Source organism: Fringilla coelebs, assembly GCF_963513975.1.
Source record: "Fringilla coelebs genome assembly, chromosome: 1".
Lineage (NCBI taxonomy): Eukaryota > Metazoa > Chordata > Aves > Passeriformes > Fringillidae > Fringilla > Fringilla coelebs.
Genome location: NC_140028.1, coordinates 24,655,144 through 24,677,599, shown reverse-complemented (window position 1 = coordinate 24,677,599; position 22,456 = coordinate 24,655,144). Strand labels below are relative to the sequence as shown.

At 41.7% G+C, this 22,456-nt stretch overlaps 1 protein-coding gene across 2 annotated transcripts; it reads left to right on the top strand.

Moving 5' to 3' along the window:
- The first annotated feature begins 3,162 nt into the window (after positions 1 to 3,162).
- LOC311161262 (RING finger protein 151-like) lies at positions 3,163 to 21,572 on the top strand. Of its 2 annotated transcripts, none has more exons than XM_084218672.1 (8): positions 3,163 to 3,276; positions 4,655 to 4,729; positions 7,397 to 7,512; positions 8,455 to 8,678; positions 9,890 to 10,029; positions 11,837 to 11,999; positions 13,380 to 13,500; positions 14,443 to 21,572. In XM_084218672.1, exons 4-8 carry the CDS (start codon positions 8,473 to 8,475, stop codon positions 14,674 to 14,676), a joined length of 864 nt encoding a protein of 287 aa, XP_084074798.1. In that variant the 5' UTR covers positions 3,163 to 3,276; positions 4,655 to 4,729; positions 7,397 to 7,512; positions 8,455 to 8,472; the 3' UTR covers positions 14,677 to 21,572. The 2 variants fall into 2 exon arrangements, with proteins under 2 accessions (XP_084074798.1, XP_084074799.1); XM_084218673.1 differs by having other exon boundaries at positions 3,247 to 3,909.
- Positions 21,573 to 22,456: the final 884 nt, after the last annotated feature.

Sequence of the window (22,456 nt, the reverse complement as noted above, 5' to 3'; positions counted from 1 at the left end):
ATTCAGCTGTACTGCTCTGCAGGGTGGACAGGAAGGAAGGAAGCAGATAAAGACAACTGTAGTCAGGATAGGCTTTAAATATAGAAATATATCCAGAGATGACAACAAAAGCACTATTTTGAAATATAAAGGATCATACAAGATCTTCAAATAACAATATTAATTCACAAGCATAATAACATTTAATAAAAAGTAATATCATTGCAATGCTTTGTTTAAGTACTAAGAAAGATCAACTACAGCAAATTCTGCAGCTGAACACCTCAATTTTCCTCTAAAAACCCACTAATGCATTTCCCAATAGCAGTAAATGCTCTGGAGATGCACAGGCCAGGGTTACTTAGCAAACTTACATCTGTTTATAAAAAGAAAGACAATTTTAAGCAAAACTTACTATTCTATACACTGGAAACATCATTTTGAAAAGCCTATTATTAGTGCACAATGAACAATGAATCTTGAATGTATGTCTCATACCTGGGACCAGCATTTTGCATTAAACAGTTAATTACATTGGTCATTCAGGTTCACCATAATACGACTAACATTTAGCAGAAAATTATCACTGAATTACAGTGGATATTATTGCTCCATGTTATCCCACTTGAACAGTGGAAGGAATGTATTATAGATTGTCCCTCAATATATAAGACCATTATTCCCCTGAGCAGCCTTAGGCAAAACCAAACATACGCCAACGTTAATATGACAAAGTTTACTTTGCAACCAATAGAAAAACTAGTTATAATCTTAATGCCTCAAAGTAGTAGACAGAAATCAAACAAAAGAAGAAAACTCCAACAGAATGACACAGCAGCCAAAATGAAGAAGGCAAGCACAACTTACACTACAGTTAGAGGTTTAATTCCCCATTTACACACATTTATTTTAAATGATCCCCCCAGCTACTGGGTTAAAAATAAACTGTAATAAAGATTGCAGAATCAAACTTTTGTAACATCTCAAAAGCATGTTTGCATCCTGCTGCAACAGACTGTGTGGTTCTGCACTTTTTGGTGCTACTCTGCACTCCAGTGGCTTCCTGGGGCACAACCACCGTTCTTCCCAAGGTTTGCACTGAAGTAGTGACAAAGTACTGCCAAAACACTTTGCAAACATGCAGAGACTGGAAGCAGGAGTACTGCTCTCTCCCCATATCTGCACAATTAGCATATATATGATGCTGTTACTAGACAAAAATCTCAGGGGCAAAATGGTCTCAACTGTTGTCACTTCCACTGTGGCTGTTATTAAAAATACAAGGAAAGAAGCCTATGTCTACAGCAGTTCACTTAAGTTGGGCTTACCTGACAACAGTGATAGCAAATGAGTTTTAGTTAACCCTATGCAGTAAGGGAGCAGCTTGGCTATTATAACAGCATGAAAAGCCACTGTGAACACTGCAAAGGTGTCAAGAACCTTCAGGGAGAGAAGACTGCAAGTGCCAGTGCTCAGCAGAGCCAGCTTCGGGTGCCATGGGAATCTGAACAAGCTCTCTACCCAACCCTATAAAGCACAGTGTAGGGAAGACAACACAGGACACCCCAAGGCTCTGCAGGAGGACTGTGCACAGCGTGGTTGCAGTGCTACTCTAAACCTGCCCACTGCACTTGAGGTTCTGTGGGACAGAGAAGCTGCACAATTCATAAATCGCACATATCCATGATTAAAGTGTTCTGGTTCCCAAATCCATTTGGCCATTGCACTGTCATTTGGTTTAAAACCAGAAAAACAGACTCTTTAGGAGATTTGAAAATTACTAAGACATTTGAAGACACCATCCTTGATAACTCAGTACCTTCACTGTTACCAGTATTACCTACTTGCAACTACAAAGACCCTTATGGATTTGTGGGTTTTAAAATTAAGGATTGCATCCAGAAATACTTCTTTGTATTTTAAAATACAAGCTTTCATAAAATATAGTAAAAATATATTAAAAAATAATAACCAAAATGTTTACATTTTGTCCTTTTACACTACTACCCAATAGGAATAGAACATCAGGGATGTACAACAAACCATTGATGCCAGGCCTCTCTGATAAGATCAGAGGTGTAGCAAGGCAAGGAACAGCTCCAGACTACAACTACATGAAAGAATATGCAAATATGCCCTTTCCTCAGAGACAGCACCGGTACACCAGGGCACTCTGCACTTGCCTTACTGTTAGGTCTGTCTGCAGGGAAACAGCTGCAAGCAATGCAAAAAGCACTGCCCTCCGCTGTTATTGAAAACCATGCCTGAGCAAACCCAGCGCAGCACGAAACCACAGCCAAACCGTCTCATGGCTGCCTCTGACCTGTCAGGCATTGAATTCGGTGCAGCACTTCGGTCCTTAAGGGTACATTAGTAGCTGCACTGAAAATTAAATATGCATATAAAGAATGTTTCAAGATTTTACACATCCAGTTCAACACGTGTGCACGGAGCTCTGCTGACGGCAGCCACAATGCCCATGTCGGCCCAAAATCAACAGCTGCTCGTGGAGTGTTTGAAGAGGCACTGCAGGCACAGGTGCAGGGACAGAACAGGGGCTGTGGGCAACTGCAGAGACGTGAGACAGCATCAGCTTTTACTCAGTTAAATTGCAGGCAGCGAGTGCATCGCCTTGAACATCAACATTACTGAAAAATCGCTTCAGATCAGAAGTAGCTGTAAGGAATTTTTACAAGAGCATGTAGTGAAAAGACAAGGGGGAATGGCTTCAAACTGAGGGAGCGGGTTTAGATCACATGTAGAAGTTAGAAATTCTTCATTCTGAGGATGGTGAGGCGCTGGAACAGGCTGCCCAGAGAACTTGTGGATGCCCCATCGCTAAAGGCCAGGTTGAATGAAGCTCTGAACACCCTGATCTAGTGAAAGATGTCCCTGCAAGGGGCTTGGACCTAGATCATTTGTAGGGTCTTTCCCAGGGTCACTTCCACCGGATCCCCCGCCCGCACCTCCCGTGGCTCCCGTACCTGCGCTCCCTGCGCCGGTCCCGCCTCTGCGCTCAATTGTCCCGCCGCGCTCTCCCGGCAGCCCCACCGGCCGCACCGCGCATGCGCCCTGCGCGGCCTTCCCTTCCCTTCCCTTCCCGCCGGGCGCGCGTGCGCTGGGGCCGAGCCGCGGGACGGGGCCCTGGAAAGGCGCTGCCGTGCGCATGCGCATAGCCGGCCTGCGGGGTCTGTGCCACACACAGCATGGCGGAGCGGCCGCCCGCCACGCCGCCGTCAGGCGAGAGCGGCCGTAAAGGGAACCCGGGCTGCGCGGCAGCGAGCGGCGGCGGGCGGGGTGAGTGAGCGGGGCCGCGGCCCCGAGCGGGCCGGGGGCGAGCGGGTCCGGCGGGGCTGGGCCCGGGGCGGGAGGCGCTGCGCGGGGTTTGTGCTCAGCGGTTGTCAGGGCCCTGCGCCGGGCCGCCGGCGGCATCTCTGCCGTGTGGGGAAGGGTGTGTGCAGCTGTAGGGGTGTTTGTCGCTGCCCGAGGCAGCGCAGGTGCTGTTTCTTAGTGTCGCGTCGCTTCTCCAGATGTTTCCAGACCAGCTCTGTGCTCTGTGACCAAGACCGTTGTCCGCCCCTGAAGCGCCTTCCCAGGCCGAATCCGGAGGCCTTTCCCCTGTTAGCTGTACAAAACTTCCCCCTCCCACAGCTCCGACGGGAGAGAGCTCCTCTGACCCTGGGCTTGGCTCGGGCTGGCAGAGCCCGACCCTGCACCGCCTCGAAGGTGGTCACAGAATTAATTAGGTTGGAAAAGACCTCTGGGATCATCAAGCCCATTCCAATGGCGGACCACCCTCTTTGAAGAAATTCTTCCTGCCGTCCAACTGAAACCCAACCCCCGGCGCAGCCTGAGCCGGTGGCCTCTCATCCTGTCGCTGGCTGCGTGGGAGAAGAGACCAGCCCTCACCTGGCTACTGTCTTCTTTCAGGTGGACCGATAAGGTCCCCTCTGAGCCCCTTCTTCTCCAGGCCAAACAGCCCCAACTCCACTAGCCGCTCCTCATAGGACTTGTGCTCCAGTTCTTTCACCAACTCCATTGCCCTTCTCTGGACTCTGTGCCAGGCGGGTCATGGATGACGCTGTTCTGAGTAGGCTTTGCAGGACAGCAAGTGTTGTACAAAAGTGTTCTTTGTCAGAATAGCTATAGTTGTTATATAGTTCCTGGTAGAGGCCTTAAATTGGCTTATAAATTTTATATAAGCTTTAAAAAAAAAAAATCAGTTGTTTGCATCAGTGTAAGGTGGTGTTGCTGTTCATGTACTCTTACTCTCCTCTGTTCCTTTTTTCTTACATGAATATTCATCCAGCTCCCCAATATACCAGTCTGGGGAGCTGAGTTGAGGGAGTAGCATCCCTCAGCATCCTTGACTGCTGCTGTCTCTCTTTCTTCCCTTTCTGCTCTGGCTGCAGTTTCTTATCCCTGGTCATGCCCTGCTTACACAGTCCCTAGAGCTTTTGCTGAGCCATCTACAAGAAATTCTAACCTAACAAATCAAATCAGGGTGTATATGGTGAGTTGCATGAGCCAGTTCAGGAAAGGGGCAAATTAAATTTTCTCACTGATTCAAAGGCGGGGGTGGAGGGAGTTGGGGAGCACATTAATTTGTGGATAGATAGGCTTGGGCTACTGTAAGAAAACTGCTAAAGTTAATTTTTTTTTTCCCCCAATTCAGTCTTAAAACAGGTCAGTTACTGAGAGTGATGCATCAAGTGCCTGAGAAACCACTTGTACAGTCACAGCTGAAGGGGTGAGTCTGCCCCTTTGGGCACTGATGGTGGCTTGAAGTGGCTTACAGTGTCAGAGTGGCAAAAACCACACTAAATTATAGCAGAATTTGTGAAAATAAAGGCTGAAGAAATGTCATGTCTCAGTGTCACCTCCTCCCTGGGCCCTGCATAGACTCTGTTCTTGCAGCATTTCTGAAAATGCTGTCTCAGCCATGCACATCAGTCGTTCTGTCATGGTTCACTCCAGACTTTCAAACAGTTATGCTTTGTTTTGTCTCATGAGAAAGAAGCATTTTTTTAAAAATCAGAAGCTACTGCAGATGCAAAAATGAAGGTCACTAATTTCTTTTCAGTGTCCTGACTTTCACAGTGGAATACCTTTGATTAGTGCCAGGCATTTAGCAACCTATGTGATGATGTCGATGGAAACTACATCCCACCTGTATTCTTCTTACCATATCCATACCAATTCTTTCTTTGAGGACAGTGGAATCCACAGCTCAAGGCTGGTTTTGGATGTGCATCTGCCTGGCAAAGAACGTGGGATGACAGCTGTTGAAAAATCGCTTGATGCCTCTGAAGTCTGGAGGAGATTTTTGCTTGTCCAGAACCGCAGGGAAAAATAAAACATATGAAACAATAAGAAGCAAATAGCTTGTCATAGTTTCTGTGCTTTGTCTCCCAAACAAAGAAATCTCTGCACAATGATACCCTTACAATTTATGCACCCTCCCCTACATGCTCTTCACACGGCCCTTGTTGTCCAGTGGTGATTTTTGGTCTGGGGTCTTCTAACAGCTTATTGGATTCTCTCTCCATGTCCATGCAGGCAAGCTATTAACTGTTCGTATCTTGAGTTGCAGCTTCTGCTGATCACGGTGAGCTCCTTATCTTCTGGTTTGTGCTACTTGTGCACCTGCTCCCCGGTAGAGCACGGGAAACTAAAATAAAGTCCTAGACTTAGGATAAACATTACTTAGCAACAACTAAAACATTGGTGTGTTGGCAACATTCTTCTCATTCTAAAGGCAAAGCACAGCTCTGTACCAGCTACTGGGAAAATTGCTAAGGAAATTAACTCAGTTCCTGCCAAAAGCATGTTTAGGCAAAAGTCCACAGCTTCCAGCCTAAGGCTTCCAGCAACCCAAGCTACATATGCTAAGCAAGTAGATATAAGCAAACAGCATTCTAAATCACACAGTATTATAATTCTATGTGACTTATTCTATTTAGAAGTTATTTGCTTAAGCAACTGACATCTCTCAACAAAATAATGTAATTTCTACATGCAATCAAAAAAAGTAGTGTGACAACTGGTGAATTCTAGTGAAATTGGGGAAATAAATTTTGAGGCCAAATGGAGAAGAGAGACATTTCTAGGGATAAGCAGAAGTTGAAAATTATCTCATTTTGTGGTAAAGATTCTGGGTAAAGGGATCTGTACTGCTAAAGTGCGTTACATTGATCAGATGCTCTCCCTCTGCTTATCTTTTGACTAAGGTTCATCTCTTGAAGTTGGTAAGAAAATAAAACATCTCTGATTCTTCAGGTCAGGAAACTTCTATTGGAAGAAGTCTGGGACTTAAGTAACAGCTGTTGTTGTAGGTCCCAGATCCATGGCCACAAGGGTTCCAGCACTGTGTTTCGCTGGTCCAACATGAGTCTTCAAAATGTCCTGAAGAATCCCACTTGATTGTATTTTTTGCCTCAAAGTTCCCATCCACTCTTCATTTGAACTTCAGTTTGGCTGGGGCTTTATACATCCATATATATTTATATACAGAGGCATATGTATATAATATATATATATTGTTGTGGCTGTTGCACTTGGTTTCTCTGTCCAACACAAATAAAGTTTTTGTTCCCCATTTGATAAAAATACTCTTTCCTGCATTCTGTTAGTCTTCAAACTTGTTAAAATATGCTGAAGAGTGTCTTGAAGACTTGGTCCTCAGGGACTAGCAGCGTTTGTGCAAAATGTAGCTCACAGTATCCACAATTCCAGTAGAACAGAAACTCTAGGACAGTAAAAGTAATTTTGCTCTCTTACCTGTCATTGAAAGTTTTCTAAAAGCAGAATCCTCTTGGGTCCACAAAATCGAATCAAAGTGTTAGGCTTACAGTTCATATTATCTAATCTATATATGCAGTTTAAGTCCTCTAGCATAACTTAAGGGGTTTAATAATTTTATCTTTCATGATGTTTTAAGTGAGGAACCCTAGTTACGCTACACAGCAATGATATTTGACAATACAACAAATTTGACTGTAATAGTTTTATTTTAAAAATGAACTGCCTGTCATGACTGGATTAGAAGAGGTCAATAAGGAACTTCCATCTTTTTGAGGAATAAAATTTTACCATATTTCAGTTGCTATTTTTCAATAATACTAATTCTGTTGTCTTCAGTCTTACAAACAAAACTGGCTTCAAAATTGATCATCAGCAGGGTGTTCAGTTTTGTGATTAATATCTGCATCAGTAGTAACTGAAACAGAGACTGATGATTACTTTCACCCTAATCTAGTCAATTCTCCTGTGTTGAATTGTAGGTTTTCAGCGGCTTGCTTTGTGAAACTTGGTTTGAATGGGCTGTTAGGACAGCATCTATTCAGTAGCTGGCTGACATAGGACCCAGTAACTTAGGAAACACTCTGAGCCTTAGTCTTTCTAATTTTTCTCATAGGCATAATAAAGCAGTGAGGAGAAACTGAAGGAAGAAACTGAACATGCCTTACTGATCAGAAAACTGTTTTGAAGTATTTGGACAAACTACATATATATGTAGTAAAATCTACAAAGGTAAGATATCCTTCTTTTCTATTTTAATTAGAAAACCTCACAACTAATGAAAACCTTTCACAAGTCTCAGTGGGTTTACAAAAGTAACTTTGTATGTCAAGGAGCAATGTGGAGCCTAAAACTTATTTTTTAAAGCAAGTTCTATGGAGTCTTGCCAAATTCCACAAGGTTTTTCATGATAGAATTTAGATGAAGGCAGATTGCCCATTAGTTCTTTTTCACAAAGCTTTCAAATCCATTCAAAAGCTTCTCAGTTTTATAAAATAGATCATGTAGGAAAAGACAGTAGCTCTTCATGATTTCACGGTTATCTGCAGTTTTGGCTTCTTTTACTTCCTGAATATTAAGTATGTCTTTAAGCATGTGGAAATTCCATGTGTTCCCATGAAATGGAGGTCTACAGTGACTAGAGAATCTTTTTTTCAGTATGAAAGCACCATCTTAAATGATGTGCAATTGATCAATTCAGAATTTGCTAGCTGAAAGTGCCACAGTTGTTGTTGGTAAGAACACCATTTTGTAAGTTTGTTAGGCATTGTATGAAAGGTATTAAAATGGAAAGCAAACATTTGCATTTGAACTTGTGTGTTGTTTCTGCTTCAAGTAGAATTCACGTAAATAAACGGTATGATTCACAGTGGCTGCTAAAATTCTGTTTAATAACAGTGTTCAGAAGAAGTGCAGCTCTGCTGTGCCAAATTCTTTGCTTTCAGAGTTCAGAATTTCTTGATAGAAAACTGTGATTCTGACATCCAGCAGTACAAGTCTCAAATTCCCACTTAAATCTGAAAGTCTCGGAAATGTGTGAATTCACACATTCACTTCTTTATTCATTTTATGGTCTCCATGTTTTTAGAATTGCTTTCAGGCCTCTTTGTGGATTTTCATACAAATTCAGCACAAAGATTGCTTTATTTCTGTGTGCTTGGGGTTTTTGCACAGGTTGAAGGCGTGGAGAGCATGGGTTATGATATTGAGCGCTTCGTGGGCTATGTTAACGAAGGGCTGTTGTGCTCCATCTGCCGAGACGTGTTGGAAGATCCACTGCAGGCTCCTTGCGAACACGCTTTCTGCACTGCCTGTATCCATGGGTGGCTTGTTCATCACAGTAACTGCCCTGAAGACAGACAAGTGATTGATGTGTCTTTGCTACGACCTCTCTATAGGTATCCAGTAATCTTGCTGTGTGTTGAAATTACGTGAATTTAGGATTTCTCAGTTTTGTATTGCACAGCTTCATCTCCTGTCGATACTGTTGCTCAGGCTGTCTTTATCCAGTATCCCTGTGGTAGACACCAAATACTTACTTAAATGAAAGCATTAGCATTTTCTATTTATTATAACTAACTGGTAGGGTGTTAGGATTTGAAAACTGAGAGGACACTTAGTTGAATGTTGATTCCAGATGCCTGTCTGGATATTATTGTGAATGTCCTTTACAGCATCAAAACTTTTCCATACTTGAGTTTAGAGAAAGCAAGCAAAGCAACTCTTGATGACAGTCACTACACACTCAGTATCTCTTTTCTTTTCAGTCTTAGTTAGATGTCTGGTGGAGTTTGTAATTAACAATTCCTGGAGATATTAATCAAATTTCTGACCTTCAAATTCTTTTTAAAAAAGATCTTTAGACATAGGAATATCTGTTGTGAACCACCTTGTCATGTAAAGCAGGCTGTTCTCACTAGTGCCTTCTATAACTGGTCAGGCAGTTGAACCATATGATTGTTGTTGGTCTTTCCCAAACAAACTGTTCTATTTTAAACTGTAATTCCTGCTAGTGTCAGGACAAAACAGTTTCAACAGTAAATGCTACTTACTATTTAACACCTGCATTGTCTAATCTTGCCCAGATTAACAATTATGTATTTAAAGTCTCCAGCTACAGTAAATTTAACTTTGTTAGTACTCATAATGTAATTTTTCATTCATGAGATTTTACTATCTGGAAGTCAGCTATAGTGTAGACAGAGCACTAGAATTTAATTTTTAGATTGTTTTGTCTGCTCACTGTAGTCCTTTAGTCTGGCATGTTGAGAAACACAGAACTTAAATGGCAAATGAGTATCCCTGGTGTTTGTTATTGATAATATCTGCTGAGCCAGTGAAAGGTCACAATTAAAAACTATTCAAAAAGAAAGATTTCATTTGCACATTTAAATTTGGAGACTGAATTTTTCATTAACATTGTTTGTTTCAAACGGTTTTTTCCTGATATGGTCATTTGAATTTTTTTTAAAATAAATAAATTCAGCTAGTTACTCACAATTTTTCCTGATGGAGATTGGAATCTTGCTTTCTTTTCCCAAAAGTTGAAAGTACAAATTTTTCAATAGTGTTCCGAGATTTAAGGACAAATTCTTTTCTTTGCATGTAGATACATGAAAAATGATTTAAACCGTCTTCAGCTGCATTGCAGAAACAGAGAGTATGGCTGTGAAATGGTTTGTTCTCTGGAGTCTATAGACAGGCATGAAAGGGAGTGTGAGTACAGTCAGATACCTTGCTCCAATGCTGGTGAGTAACATTCAAAGAAGTTGAATTCTTTATATTAAACAAACACGTTTATTATTTTCCCATCAACAGAACTGCAATAATGGTCATTATTTTCTAACAGAAATTCAAAGTTTTGGTGCGATCTGCTCTTTACAGCAGTGTTTTTGAACAAAATATAGTACCAGTTTATGGCTGTCATGATGATTAGCAACTTTTTCTTATCCAAAAACTAACCAAAATGAAAATTATTAACTTCAAATGTATGAAAATGTAGTAGTGCATTAGTTTTGCTTTCTGTCAAGTTATGAGGTTTTTTCCCAGTTCTGACTGCCTGTTTTGATGTTTGAATGAATGCAGTAGCCCCTGCAGAAGACTTAGGGATCATAATTTATTTATAAAACACCTGGTTGCCTGGTGCATGTGCAGCTGTCAGCTCTGTGACATAGCTTTAACAAGAACATATCTTGGAAATAAGAATTACTCTAATCCAAATTCTAGTTAGAATTGTTCATGTTGAGGTTTTTATTTAAAGCAAGGCTACACCTCCTGAGAAAGAAACATACCTCTAAAAAGGAACATAGTGTTAAAATTTCCCAGTTCAATTCATTTGAAATGTTGTCTGTTCCTAGATAAAGTTAAAATCTAATTAATGATGCTAAGGGCATAGTTGAGAGTCTGCCATTGTAATTAATTATGAGATGATTAAGGTACTAGAATTGCTCTGCTAGAAGTTATAATTTTTCTCAGAAGTGACTTCTGCAGATGATTGATTCACCTGTTCTACTTCCTACAGAAACAGTAGTGTTTTACAGATTTATGTATTTTACAGTGGTTTACAGATTGGTGTTTTTACACGGCACTGGGTGTCTAGTGTTTGGGGTGTGAAAGCTCTTACATCTCTTCAGCTCTTTCCCAAAAATACTTGGAGTGTATTTTGAGTACCTCAATTATAGATCATTGCATTTATTAGTAAAGCTCTTCTAGAGAACTCATTTTTCATTTTCTGGTTTGGTTTATTGGGAAGTTTCAATACTCCATTGTTTCAGTTTCCTTAAGTTGATATTCTCTTCAAATTAAATGCAAGTGTGTACTTCAACAAAGTGAGTCTCAACAATGAAACTACAAACTTCCCAAGCTTGATTTCATAAGTTGAGACTACAAACTTCAAGTTTAGAGTGTTAAATACAGCAATAATTTATATAGTGCTTATTTTTGATTCTTTACATTTTACTTTTAATCACTACAGAACTGCAAAGTTTGTATCCTAGAATTTCTGTGGAAATATTTCTATCTTTGTATGAGTTATTAAATGTTCATAAATAAATGTTCTGACTTATTATGGTCTAGTATGTTATGGACAAGACCAACAAATTGTATGCAAAAAAATTTCACGTTCTATCTCACCCACATCTCTCTTTACTATATCTTTGGACTTCTCTCTAAGTTTGATAGCATAATATTTTTTTACACATTTGTATTCTTTATAAATTCCAGTCATTGCAATCTATGATGGTAGCACAGGCAAGCTGCTTGTGTCTTAGCTTGGCATCAGGATTGTCATTACTGAAGTTGACTTGATGCCAGACCAGCAGTAGAAGACTTTACAGAAAATATCTCCTTCCAGCCTTTCAGTATTTTCAGTTGATGGATAAGTATCTTAGTAAGGCCTCTTAACAGCGTTGTATGAGTAGCTACATATGTGTAACTGTCATGTTTCATATCCTAAGGAAATCACTTCTCTCACCTTCCTTTCTTGAGTGTTTTTGTTTGGAATGACTCAAAACGCTTTTGTTGTAGATGGCTGTCTTGCCTTGCTCCCCCTGCTCAGGTTGTACGGTGCAGATCGAGCGGCGTAACCTGGACGGGCACCTGGCGGTGTGCGAGTACCGGAGCCGGGAGTGCCCCAACGGCTGCGGCTACACCATCCTCAGCGCCGAGGACACGCAGCACAACTGTGTGGCAGAGCTGAGGACAGAGCTGGAGCTGCTTCGGTACAAAGCTTCTCTTTCTCTCACGCCTGGGTTGGGCTGGGCTGGGCTGACAGTCACTGCATGAAGTACTTTGAAATATTAGCACTGGATTCTGGTATGTGTTAAACGGGCCATTAATTACTTGATGCTAACGGGCCAGAATTTTCTCATGTGTCAGCATAGACTTTAAATTCTTGCTAGTTTGATTGTTTTGTTGCTGGGCGTTTTTTTCCAAGTTACCATAAATCTTAAAATGCCATTGCTTGCAGTTGAACAAAATTGCAAGCTTACTATTTAAAATGACAAAAAACCTAACAAAATGGAAGCTGGCAATTTAATTTTTCCATTGGCCTGTTATGCAGATGAAGCCACATTATTTAATAATTGTATTTAGTTCATGTTTTTACAAATTGAGATTTTTATCTTCTCAGTTTTTATCTGTAAGTATTTTGGCAGGTACAGGTAGATTCAACCACTGAAGGTCTAATTTTGCTTTTTTTTAAGTTCTGGTAGATAAACAGTTGGTGAATATGACTCTTCTTACCAGCATCATTGTTTTCTTCCTACGTAGGTTTCTGTAGCTTTCCCTTTTCAATGTATTCCAGTTTTACTTTGTTTTTTCCCCCACTCATGCTCCTTCCCATTTTTATCTTTCAGCTCCTAAGTATTGTGCTTTTGAACACTGCTGTAAAATCAGGCTCAGATATGGTTTAAATGCATTGAGACACAAGTGATTCCGCTCCCTGGTTTCTGAACTCAAAAAGTTAATGTAGTACCATCTGGTTTTGGCTGTGGAGCTGTGTGAGTGACTAGGCTGTAACAGTTTACTGCATACTGTCATTTAGTGTCCACCATAAAAGTGAACGAGATTACACGGAACCATGGAATCATTTAGATTGAAAAAGAGCTTTAAGATCATTGAGTCCAGCAGTTAATCTGGCACTGCCAGGCCACTAAACTGTGCCTGTAAGTGCCCACCATGTCCACACACTCGGGCTGTCTCACTTCCTTACATGTTTAGCCCTACTATAGGATTCAGACTTTTTATCTTGGCTGCCTCTTATTTCATAACACTCAGCAAGCACATATTGTAGGCAAACAGCAGAAAATCACTTAAAGTCATAAATACACCTTCTTGAGCTCTTGGAATATTTTATTTGAGGAATATGATATGATTGTCCCTCTATAGGCTCCTCATGGGCACTTTAGTGTCCCTGGGCACAATGCACTTCTTTATGCTGTTTTTCTTTTTAAATTAATAAATCATGCCTCTACAGAGGCATCCTGTAGAGCTTGATGGGAATCAGTTCAGTCTGCTTGGCTGCAAGAAGACTTTCTGGATTTTGAAGATCATTCTTTTCTCTGCTTACAAGACTTAACAAGGAGAAATAAACTTTTCAGGTCAGAAATGATCTGCAGAGTGGAGGAGGCAAAACATGAGATGGAGTCAAGGTTAGATTCACAGAGAAGGCATATGGTCCAAAAAGAGAGTATTCTGCAAAATGAAATTGAAGAACTGAAGGTAAATACAATCCTTTTTTTTTCCTTTCTTAATAATCTAGGTTTTTGCTTTTCCCAGTAGCAGTTTCTTATTTTATAAATAAAGTATCATACAGAGGAAAATGGCATTAAGTATGAGAAGCAAAACTGTCAAAGCTCTGTGAAGTTAGCTGGATGCTGTATTCCTGTGGTTTATCTGCTTCAGGTTCACTGGAGCTCACCTGGGTACTCCACCCGTGTTCTGTGCATGTGTAACATTGTCAACAGATCAATCTGAAACTGATTTCTGTGTCTAAATGTAGAGTATACATCACAAACTGGATGTAATTAACCATCCAGCTCCACTTTTAATTGCGATGCAAAGTGGCTTAGTCCAGAGCTGACACAGAGCCCTACTGCCAAGACTGGTATTTGCAGTGTGATCAGAAGATTGGAAAGGTTCACAGTAAACTTCATCAAGTAACAAGCAAGGCTGTCTTATCCTTTTATTCATCCTCTTTTTATTATATCACAGAAAAATTCTTTTTAAAGCAATAGTTCTTTAAAGCTTTATAAAGTTTTTAAATATTTATCATTTACATTTTTATTTTTACTGAATTTGATGTTAAATCCTTGAGGAATGTATCTGAACATAACCACAACCATATTTGTTTGTATTCTTGAAATAGAAAATTAAAGCGACAAGTGGGTATATTGGCTGTTTCTTATCATACTTCATAAGAAACAAAATATGAAAACAAAATGTTTTTGAAAAACATATTGGAATCTTTAGAACAAGACCATCCCACAAGGTGAAAGCTGGATTGTGTCTGAAGTTGTTTACATTTGTTGCACTATCACAAAATTATTTTGGTGGGTTTTATTCTGAAGACTTCATACCCTAAGTGTGTGGCCAATTTGACTTCATTGCGCCATCATTAGAAGAGGGTTTGTTTCTTGCAGTAAATTTGTGTTTGCATTTCAGAGTCAGATGTCACGAATGATGTCAGATGTACGGTCTCTGATGGCTGCGGAGAGGCAGCACCGTCAAGAGCTGGAGCAGGCAGAGCTGGAAAAACGGGAGTTAATGGAGCTGCTGAAGGGGCTGCAGAAGGACTGTAGATTAACTACTACAGAGGGGAGCAGGAAGTCAAATTTCCGTCCTTTGACGCGACTAGAGAGTGTAAAAAGAAAACCTAGGGAAGTTACAGTTATCTAAATAGTACTAAGCTCAAAAAGCATTTTTTTCAAATACTGGCTTCTGGCAAACTACTTTCTTTGAATGATTGGTAAACTTTATCATTTCTGATTTACTTGGGTTTTTTTTTTTGAAGTCTAAATTACAACTGTATTTCCTTTGGAGCCATAAAAACAAAGAGAGGATTATTTTCCTGAGGGAATACTGGTCATTAAAACCAGTAATTAGAAGACATATTTTTAGCTAATGTTTTTATAAAAAGGGAAAGGAGACTTGATTTGTTCTCTCTTTACTGCATCACTTAAAGGAGTCTTTCAAGACTGAAAGCTACAGCCTTTTAAAGTCAAAGATACAGACTATTATGGACCAGGAAGAAAAAAACATTTCAGTATCTCTGTTTGAAACAAAAAAGCAAATGTGACCATTTGGGATGTACTTAATTTGGGGAAAAGTGAATAGTAGAATTAGTAAGTCAGTAATAGAAATTAATAAGATTTTGTTTGTTTGTAGTCACAAGAAGGTCTTACTTCAAAGGTGGAAAGCAAGCACTTTAAACTGTAATTCTTCTGCTATGTAACAGCTTTGGGTGAGGTTGACTGTTGCTTTAGAGCTTCTTCTCATTTCCAAGGCTGATAACACACTTAAGAGACTAATACTAAAGCCCAAGGTAGTAGAATAACCTAAAACCCTTTAAACAGATGTGTGAATAACTTTGCGTTTGTGGGAATGGATCTACTTCTTACTTAAGAATTTGAAGCTTTTATATGTGAAACTATCAGGTATTTCTACAGGATCTTTTAAGCATAAGACCAGTCATTTGGTACTCAATGTCTTTGAAGTATATATAAATACCTAGAATATTCTGAATTTTCTTGTGGCAAGTTTAAAGCTACTTGAGATGCATGAGAGATGAGTTTTTGCACAGTCACTTGGGCTTCAGACATCTGTGTTAGTGCTCAAGCAGGCTTCGGGGAGTGCTAGAGCCTGGCACTGTCATCAGAGGGTAAGAGAACACCTGAGTGAGTGTGAGTAGCTCAGTGATCTGCTCTGCTTAGCAGTACAGCTCAAAGCAGGGGTGGAAGGGTTAAGGGATGTTAGAGCATCTGAGGAAGAGATTGATTGATTGATAGAGCCATTCCCTGCCTCCCCTGAGGCAAATGTACCTCAGTCAAGTGCGCCTTAGAAAGTGGAGGATCACTGGAGATGAACCTAGGGTGGCAGGTCTGTGATGCAGGCAAAACCGTTGGCCCTGCTAAAGTGCATCTTCAGCAACACAGTGTGGGCAGCAAGCAGGAGAAGCTGGAAGCCATTGTTCAGCAGGAAGGTTTTGATGTTGTCACCATCACAGAAACATGGTGGGATGACTGTCATCATGGGAGTGCCGCAATGGCTGGATATCAGCTTTTTAGAGGAGGCAGTCGAAGCAGGAGAGGTGGTTGGGTAGCACTGTACAATAGGGAGTGTTTTGATTGTATTGAAATTGATGATGAAGATGACATGGTTGGGTGTCTCTGGGTAAGGATGACAGGGAAGGTCAGCAGGGCAGATGTCGGTGGGGGTCCCTTAGAGACCACCGCGCCAGGAACAGGCTGATGAGGCATTCTACAAGCAGCTGGCAGAGGCCTCACGGTCACCAGCCTTTGTGCTCATGGGTGACTTCAACTTGCCAGATGTCTGCTGGAAATACAGCAGAAAGGAAGCAGCCTAGGGGGTTCCTGGGATGTGTGGAAGACAGCTTTCTAACTAACACAACTGGTAAATGAAACTAACAGAAGGGGGGGGCTGTTGCTTGTGAGCAAAGAAAAACTGGTGGGTGCTAAGATGGTCAGTGTCCATCTTGGGCAGAGTGACCACAAACTGTTAGGCTTTTCTATACTGGGTGAAGTAAGGAGGGGCACCAGCCAAACTTCTGCCTTGGACTTTGGGGGGCAGACCTTGGCCTGTTTAGGACATTGATTGACCAAGTCCCTTGGAACTCAATTCTGAAGGACAAAGAGTCCAGGAAGGTTGGATGTGCTTTAAAAAGGAATTGTTAAATGTTCAGGAACAGACTGTCCCCATGTGTGGAAAGACAAGTTGTATGGGAAAAAGACCAGTGTAGTTAAACAGAGAACTTAAGCTGGAACATAGGGGGAAAAGAGAATTTATCATCTCTGCAAGGAGGGTCAGGTAACTTGGGGGCCTATAAGGATGTCACAAGGTCATGTAGGAAGAAGATTAAAAGAGGTGAAGCCCAGCTAGAATTTGCTTTGGCCACTACAGTTAAAGACAACAAAACAAGTTTGTATAAGTATGTTGACAGCAAAAGGAGGGTCAAGGAGTGTCTCCACCATTAGTTGAATCCAGAGGGTGGTGTAGTGACAGGGGTTGAGGAAAAGGCAGAGGTACTTAATGCCTTCTTTGCCTCAGTCTTCAATATTGAGATCACTTGTCGTCAGGAAACTCCCTGAGATGGAAGTTGTTGATGGACAGATGAGTGAAGCCCCCAAAGTCCCGGATGAGATGGTTAGTGACCTGCTGTGCCAGTTAGACACTCACAGGGCTGTGGGCCCTGATCCCTGATGGAATCCACCCCAGAGCAATGAGGGAACTGGCAAATGTACTCACTGGCACTGGTGAGGCCGCACCTTGAGTGCTGTGTCCAGTTCTGGCCCCTCAGTTTGGGAAAGACGTTGAGATGCTTGAGTGCATCCAGAGGAAGCAGCAAGGCTGGTGAGGGCCTGTGAGGAACGACTGAGGGAGCTGGGGGTGTTCAGCCTGGAGAAAAGGAGACTCAGAGGTGACCTTATCACTCTACAACTTCCTGAAAGGTGGCTGTAGTCAGGTGCAGGTTGGTCTCTTTCACCAGAGAGCAACTGACAGAACCAGAGGACACAGTCTCAAGCTGCATCAAGAGAAATACAGGTTGGATATTAGGAAGAAATTTTTCATGGAAAGAGTGATAAAGTAGTGGAATGGCCGGCTCGGGGAGGTGGTGGAGTCACCATCCCTGGATGTGTTTAAGGAAAGACTGGATGTGGCATTCAGTGCCATGGTTTAGTTGAGGAGTTAGGGCATACATTGGACTCGATGATCTTGAAGGTCTTTTCCAACCTAGTGATTATGTGAGTTTGCCAAAACACTTTCAGTCATCTATCAGCAGTCCTGCTTAACTGGAGAAGTTCCAGGTGACTGGAGATTAGCAGATATAACACCCATCTGCAAGAATGGTTGGAAGGCTGATCTGGGGAACTACTGGCCTGTCAGCCTGACCTCAGCTCTGGGCAAGGTTCTGGAAGAGATCATCCTGAGTGCCATTACATGGCACATGTGGGACAACCAAGAGATCAAGCCCAGAAAACATAGACTGAAGAAAGGCAGGTCCTGCTTGACTGATCTGATTTCATATGACTAAGAGGCCTGCTGAGAAGATGAGGGAAAGGCTGTCTATGTTGTTTATCTAGACTTCAGTAAAGCATTTCACACCAGCTTCCACAGCACCCTCCTTGAAAAACTGGCTGCTTCGGACTGGGATGGGTGGACTCTCCAATGGATAAAAAGTTGGCTGGTTGTCAGGCCCAGAGAGTGGTGGGGAGTAGAGCTAAGTCTAGTTGGCAGCTGGTCACTAGTGGTGTTCCCTAGGGCTCAGTACAAAGGGCAACAAAGCTCATGTAAGGTCTAGAAAGCTTGTCTTGTGAGGAGCAGCTGAAAGAGCTAAAGGGTTTGTTAGTCTAGAGAAGAGGAGGCTCAGGGGGGACCTCTTCACTCTGTACAACTCCCTGAAAGGAGGGTGTAGCCAGGTGGGTACTGGTCTCTACTACTGTGTCTACAGCGAGAGGATAAGAGGAGATGGCCTTAAGCCCAGAGAAGGGAGATTCAGATTAGATGTTAGAAAAAAAAAATCACTGTTAGGGTGGTCAAGTGTTGGAATAGGGTGCTCAGGGAGCTGGTGGAGTCACCATCCCTGGAGGTGTTGAAGAGTTGTCAGGATCTGGGGCTGAGCAATGGTAAGGTTGCGGGGCTAGTTCTGGGTTGGCAGTTGAGCTTGGTCTCTTCCACCCTTGATGATTCTATGATTCAGAGTTTGCAGTAGGATTTTTTAACAGAGCCACAAATCTAGGAGGCATTTATCTATAAGCATTGCATGAGAAATCTGTTCAAAGACATTCTCCAAACTTTTTACACAGCCTGTTCATGTTGCTTTCAGTGGTATAACTAAGCCATATTCTCAGCTCACCAGTGGACTATCTATAGAGATACCTGGTCTTCTGTTTACTGAATGTATTAAGTCAGTTTTGGAGGGTCAGGAAAATATGTGCAGGTTCAACAACCCAAATATGTTAATTTTATCATTTAGAAAGCAACTGCATTACTGTGCATGCCTTGCTGTTGCTCAGAGCAATGCTTTTATGGCTAATAGCATAACCAAAGAGAGAGGCAGCAATCTTCTTTAGCACATAGTCTACATTATGAAGATTTGTGGTCAGAGCTGTCTGAATTTTGGGCATTAATAAATCCTTCTAACTTGCTCTTTCGTTAGTACCACTGAGGCAGGTGTGCACATATTCAGGTCTTACGTATTTAAAAACTGGTCTTGTGTATTTAAAAACTGACACAAATAGCTCTTCTGTAAAGTAATTGAGAGTATTTGGGGCACTAGCAATCTCACCAATTCCTGCCATAGCACATCTCTTAAGCAGCCATATTTAATAATCTAAAGCAGTAAACAAGTAGCTATAATTTGGGAAGACCTTCATTCACTAAATGTTCAGGGGTCAGTTCACTTACATCAATTTGTGTATTAGAGCAATAGGTAGAAAGTAAGAATGCTGTTACTCTCGTGTTCTGAACAAGCAAGCTGTGAGTGTCTGTGCTCTGCGTGACATTATTGCAGCATTCACGCTGATTTTCAAGCTTTTTTGCAGCAGCGGATTTCGTGCTATTAGATTCAGTTAGTGCTTTTTTGTGTACTGTAACTGTGTGGTTGTGATGTGACTTTATCTAATTTGCCTAATGTAAAGACAAAAATTACTTCAGAATCCATTAGAACTTGATGAGCTGGATCATCTTTCCTGAGTCAGAGGGCAGTAACCCAATCTTTTCTGTTCTGACCACAGAAGAAAGCAAGCTATTTGCTCTGTGCATTCCCCATAATGGGATCTCTGCATTTGTTTGCTTTAGAAACTTCACCCACACATTTCTGACTAAACTCCTCCTAGTATGGGAAATAGGGTTTATTTAATGTTTACTTAGCATTTGGCCTGCTGTCTTTTTCCTAAGTGATGGACATGAAACTGTGAGAAAACATGTCCTAGGTGGCAAGGAAGGACTTTCTGCTGCACTGTCAAGCTCTGACAGTCTGAACTTCAGTGTGGAAATGTGGCAGTGTGTTGGGTCCAGCAGCTGCTGGCATGGGCTGTCACTTTGGGTTTCTTTAGCAGCAAAGAAGCACTTTCAGAGATGTTTTAAATACACACATGGTAGCTAATGGCATCAGGTCCCTCTGGTGACTTCAAGCTTTATGCCATTCCTCTGGGTTGGTAACGGTTCTGCACTTCAGATTTTCCTCTGCTAATGAACCCCTCACAGGGTGGCATTATTGAAGTATCATCATCATTTGACCTGTTTTACAATTGACTAGACTGACATTAAATAGCCTGTTAAGTTAATATTTCATCTACTTCTTGCTTTTCCAGTCTCATGTATTATGCAGCTCTTAATAGCAGTTAGCAGCAGCAAGGGATTTTTTTTCTGCCTTTCAAATAGTCTGTTAATCCTGTTCACAAAAACTAAGATTCCAAATATTGTACTAGGCTTGAAATAAGTTAAAGACATTCACTTGAAAATGATACTTCCCAAGTCATTATCATACTTTAGCATTACATGAGACACTGCTGAAAGTGCATTACAGGAGGATTCCAGCATGGAATTACTGGTATTACTATTCTCATATTAAATAACACTTTAAATCAGTTCCATTTCCTCACAAGTGGAACTGCTGCTCCAAGTGCACCAGTAACTGTGCAAATTGTATTTTGAATTGCTGCTTCTGTCTCTTTGCAGCTGGAAGAGGGAGAGCCAAGAGAGAGAACAAGTGTGGTGTGACTGTTCTTCAGCCCAAAAGCAGAGATGTGGCCTCACCAGCTTGTGCCACCAGCCAGTTTACCAGTGTGAGCTGCCAGCATGTAGCAGGGAGTTAACATGGCGTTAGAATTTAATGGAGATTAAGTCTTTATTCACAGTTAGGTGGATACACAGCGTCACAGTACCAAGCCTGGGGATTCAAAAACAAAACTCAGAGCAAGTGGTTAAGTAAGGTATGTAGAACTTGCATATACAGGAGTTTCTTGGTAGCATAGAAGGGGAAGGGAATTGCACAGTCAAGCAAAATACCTGCTATAGTGATGTATTTTGACTGGCCAAAAGTGGTTTTATCTGAACTGTTCTTAGGTGTTTGTATGAAGTAACGTTTTAATAGTCCCTGGTTACAAACAGTTCCTACAATTTATAGAAATTAGTAGCCTTGCAAATGAAATTTTCCATGTGCTGTCCTCTTGGATGTTTCTGGCATGGTGCTTCTCTACAGCCACTTTCCTTACAAGCTGGGTAGTATTGACAGGAGCAGTACTAGCCTTGCCTTTCTCCCGTACTGTTGTCAGATGGAGTACGGTAGGTCAGGGAGATTTTACCACGCAGAAGATGCCTTTATAAAGACCTACAATTCTATGCAACTTTCTATTAACTGAGTAAACATTGAACTGTCTTCCAGCATTATGGGTCGCTGCCAGTCTATTTACATTTTCTACCTTTATATGCACAAGGATAAACCAGCGCCTAACAGATCTTAATCTCTAGTGTGTATAAGAAATGGTAACACTTTGTATCACTTTGAAGTACACTTTGTATAAAAGTTGAACTAATAAAGGGTCTACACCATCATTAACACACTTTGGTTCACTTCATTCTGTACAAAAGTTTGAGTACTGTCTTTATCAGATGGAATAGCAACATTTAGGTGCACTGGCCTGCAGAGCACCAAAGTCACAAAGGCACTGCACTCACAGGCTTGGTGCCCTGGAGTAGGCAAGGCTGCATTTTCCCTCCTACAGGAAGCAATAAACAAAGCAGGTGTTCAAACTATCCCCTCTCCAGATTTCCCTCCCACCTCACAGATAGGAGTTTCTGAATGGGATGAGCATGGAAGGCAAAGTACTGGCAAAAATTTGAGAATTCCTGGAGTACGACGCTCCAGTCCTGCACAGACAACAGGACAATGAAGGGGCAAGAAGGGAAAAATTCTCTGTCATCAACTGCAGGAATCTTACCCCTAATGCAATTTTTTTTATGGCCACTGCAAATACCCTGATGGGAACATGGGACAGCAAAACAGAACTGCTGTACTTACTTAAACATGAGCAATCTGGACATGGGGCACTCAAGCAGGAATTTGCTGCATGCAGCCCTCTGCCTTCACCAACTAGACACATTCTCCTACCTGCTGGAGGAGTTACTCAGCAGAAGAAAAAAGGCTAAAAGCCAACATGGCACAGCCAGAGGCCAGCCCAGGATCTGAGCTGATAACCTGTCTATCCCCTACACCTCTCCATGTGCACCTGACCCTCAGCCACATTACAAACTGCACAGCAGCTAAAGATTTCAGAAGCAAAAACAAATGCACACAACTTGTCTCACCCTTCTGCCACACACAAACGGTGCCTTTGTCTGTCCGTGCTGCATCAGGGATCTCTTCTGCCTCACTCACCCTCCTCCCACTGTTCTGCTCATCAAGTCAGCACAGGAGTCTCTGAATTTAGCCACTTCC

Bases quoted from the DNA above. Each gene is read 5' to 3' on its own strand.
- LOC311161262 (XM_084218672.1), top strand. From the start codon at position 8,473: ATGGGTTATGATATTGAGCGCTTCGTGGGCTATGTTAACGAAGGGCTG. The intron at 8,679-9,889 runs GTATCCAGTAAT...CTTTGCATGTAG, and splicing joins TTGCTACGACCTCTCTATAG to ATACATGAAAAATGATTTAA. The intron at 10,030-11,836 runs GTGAGTAACATT...CCCCCTGCTCAG, and splicing joins GATACCTTGCTCCAATGCTG to GTTGTACGGTGCAGATCGAG.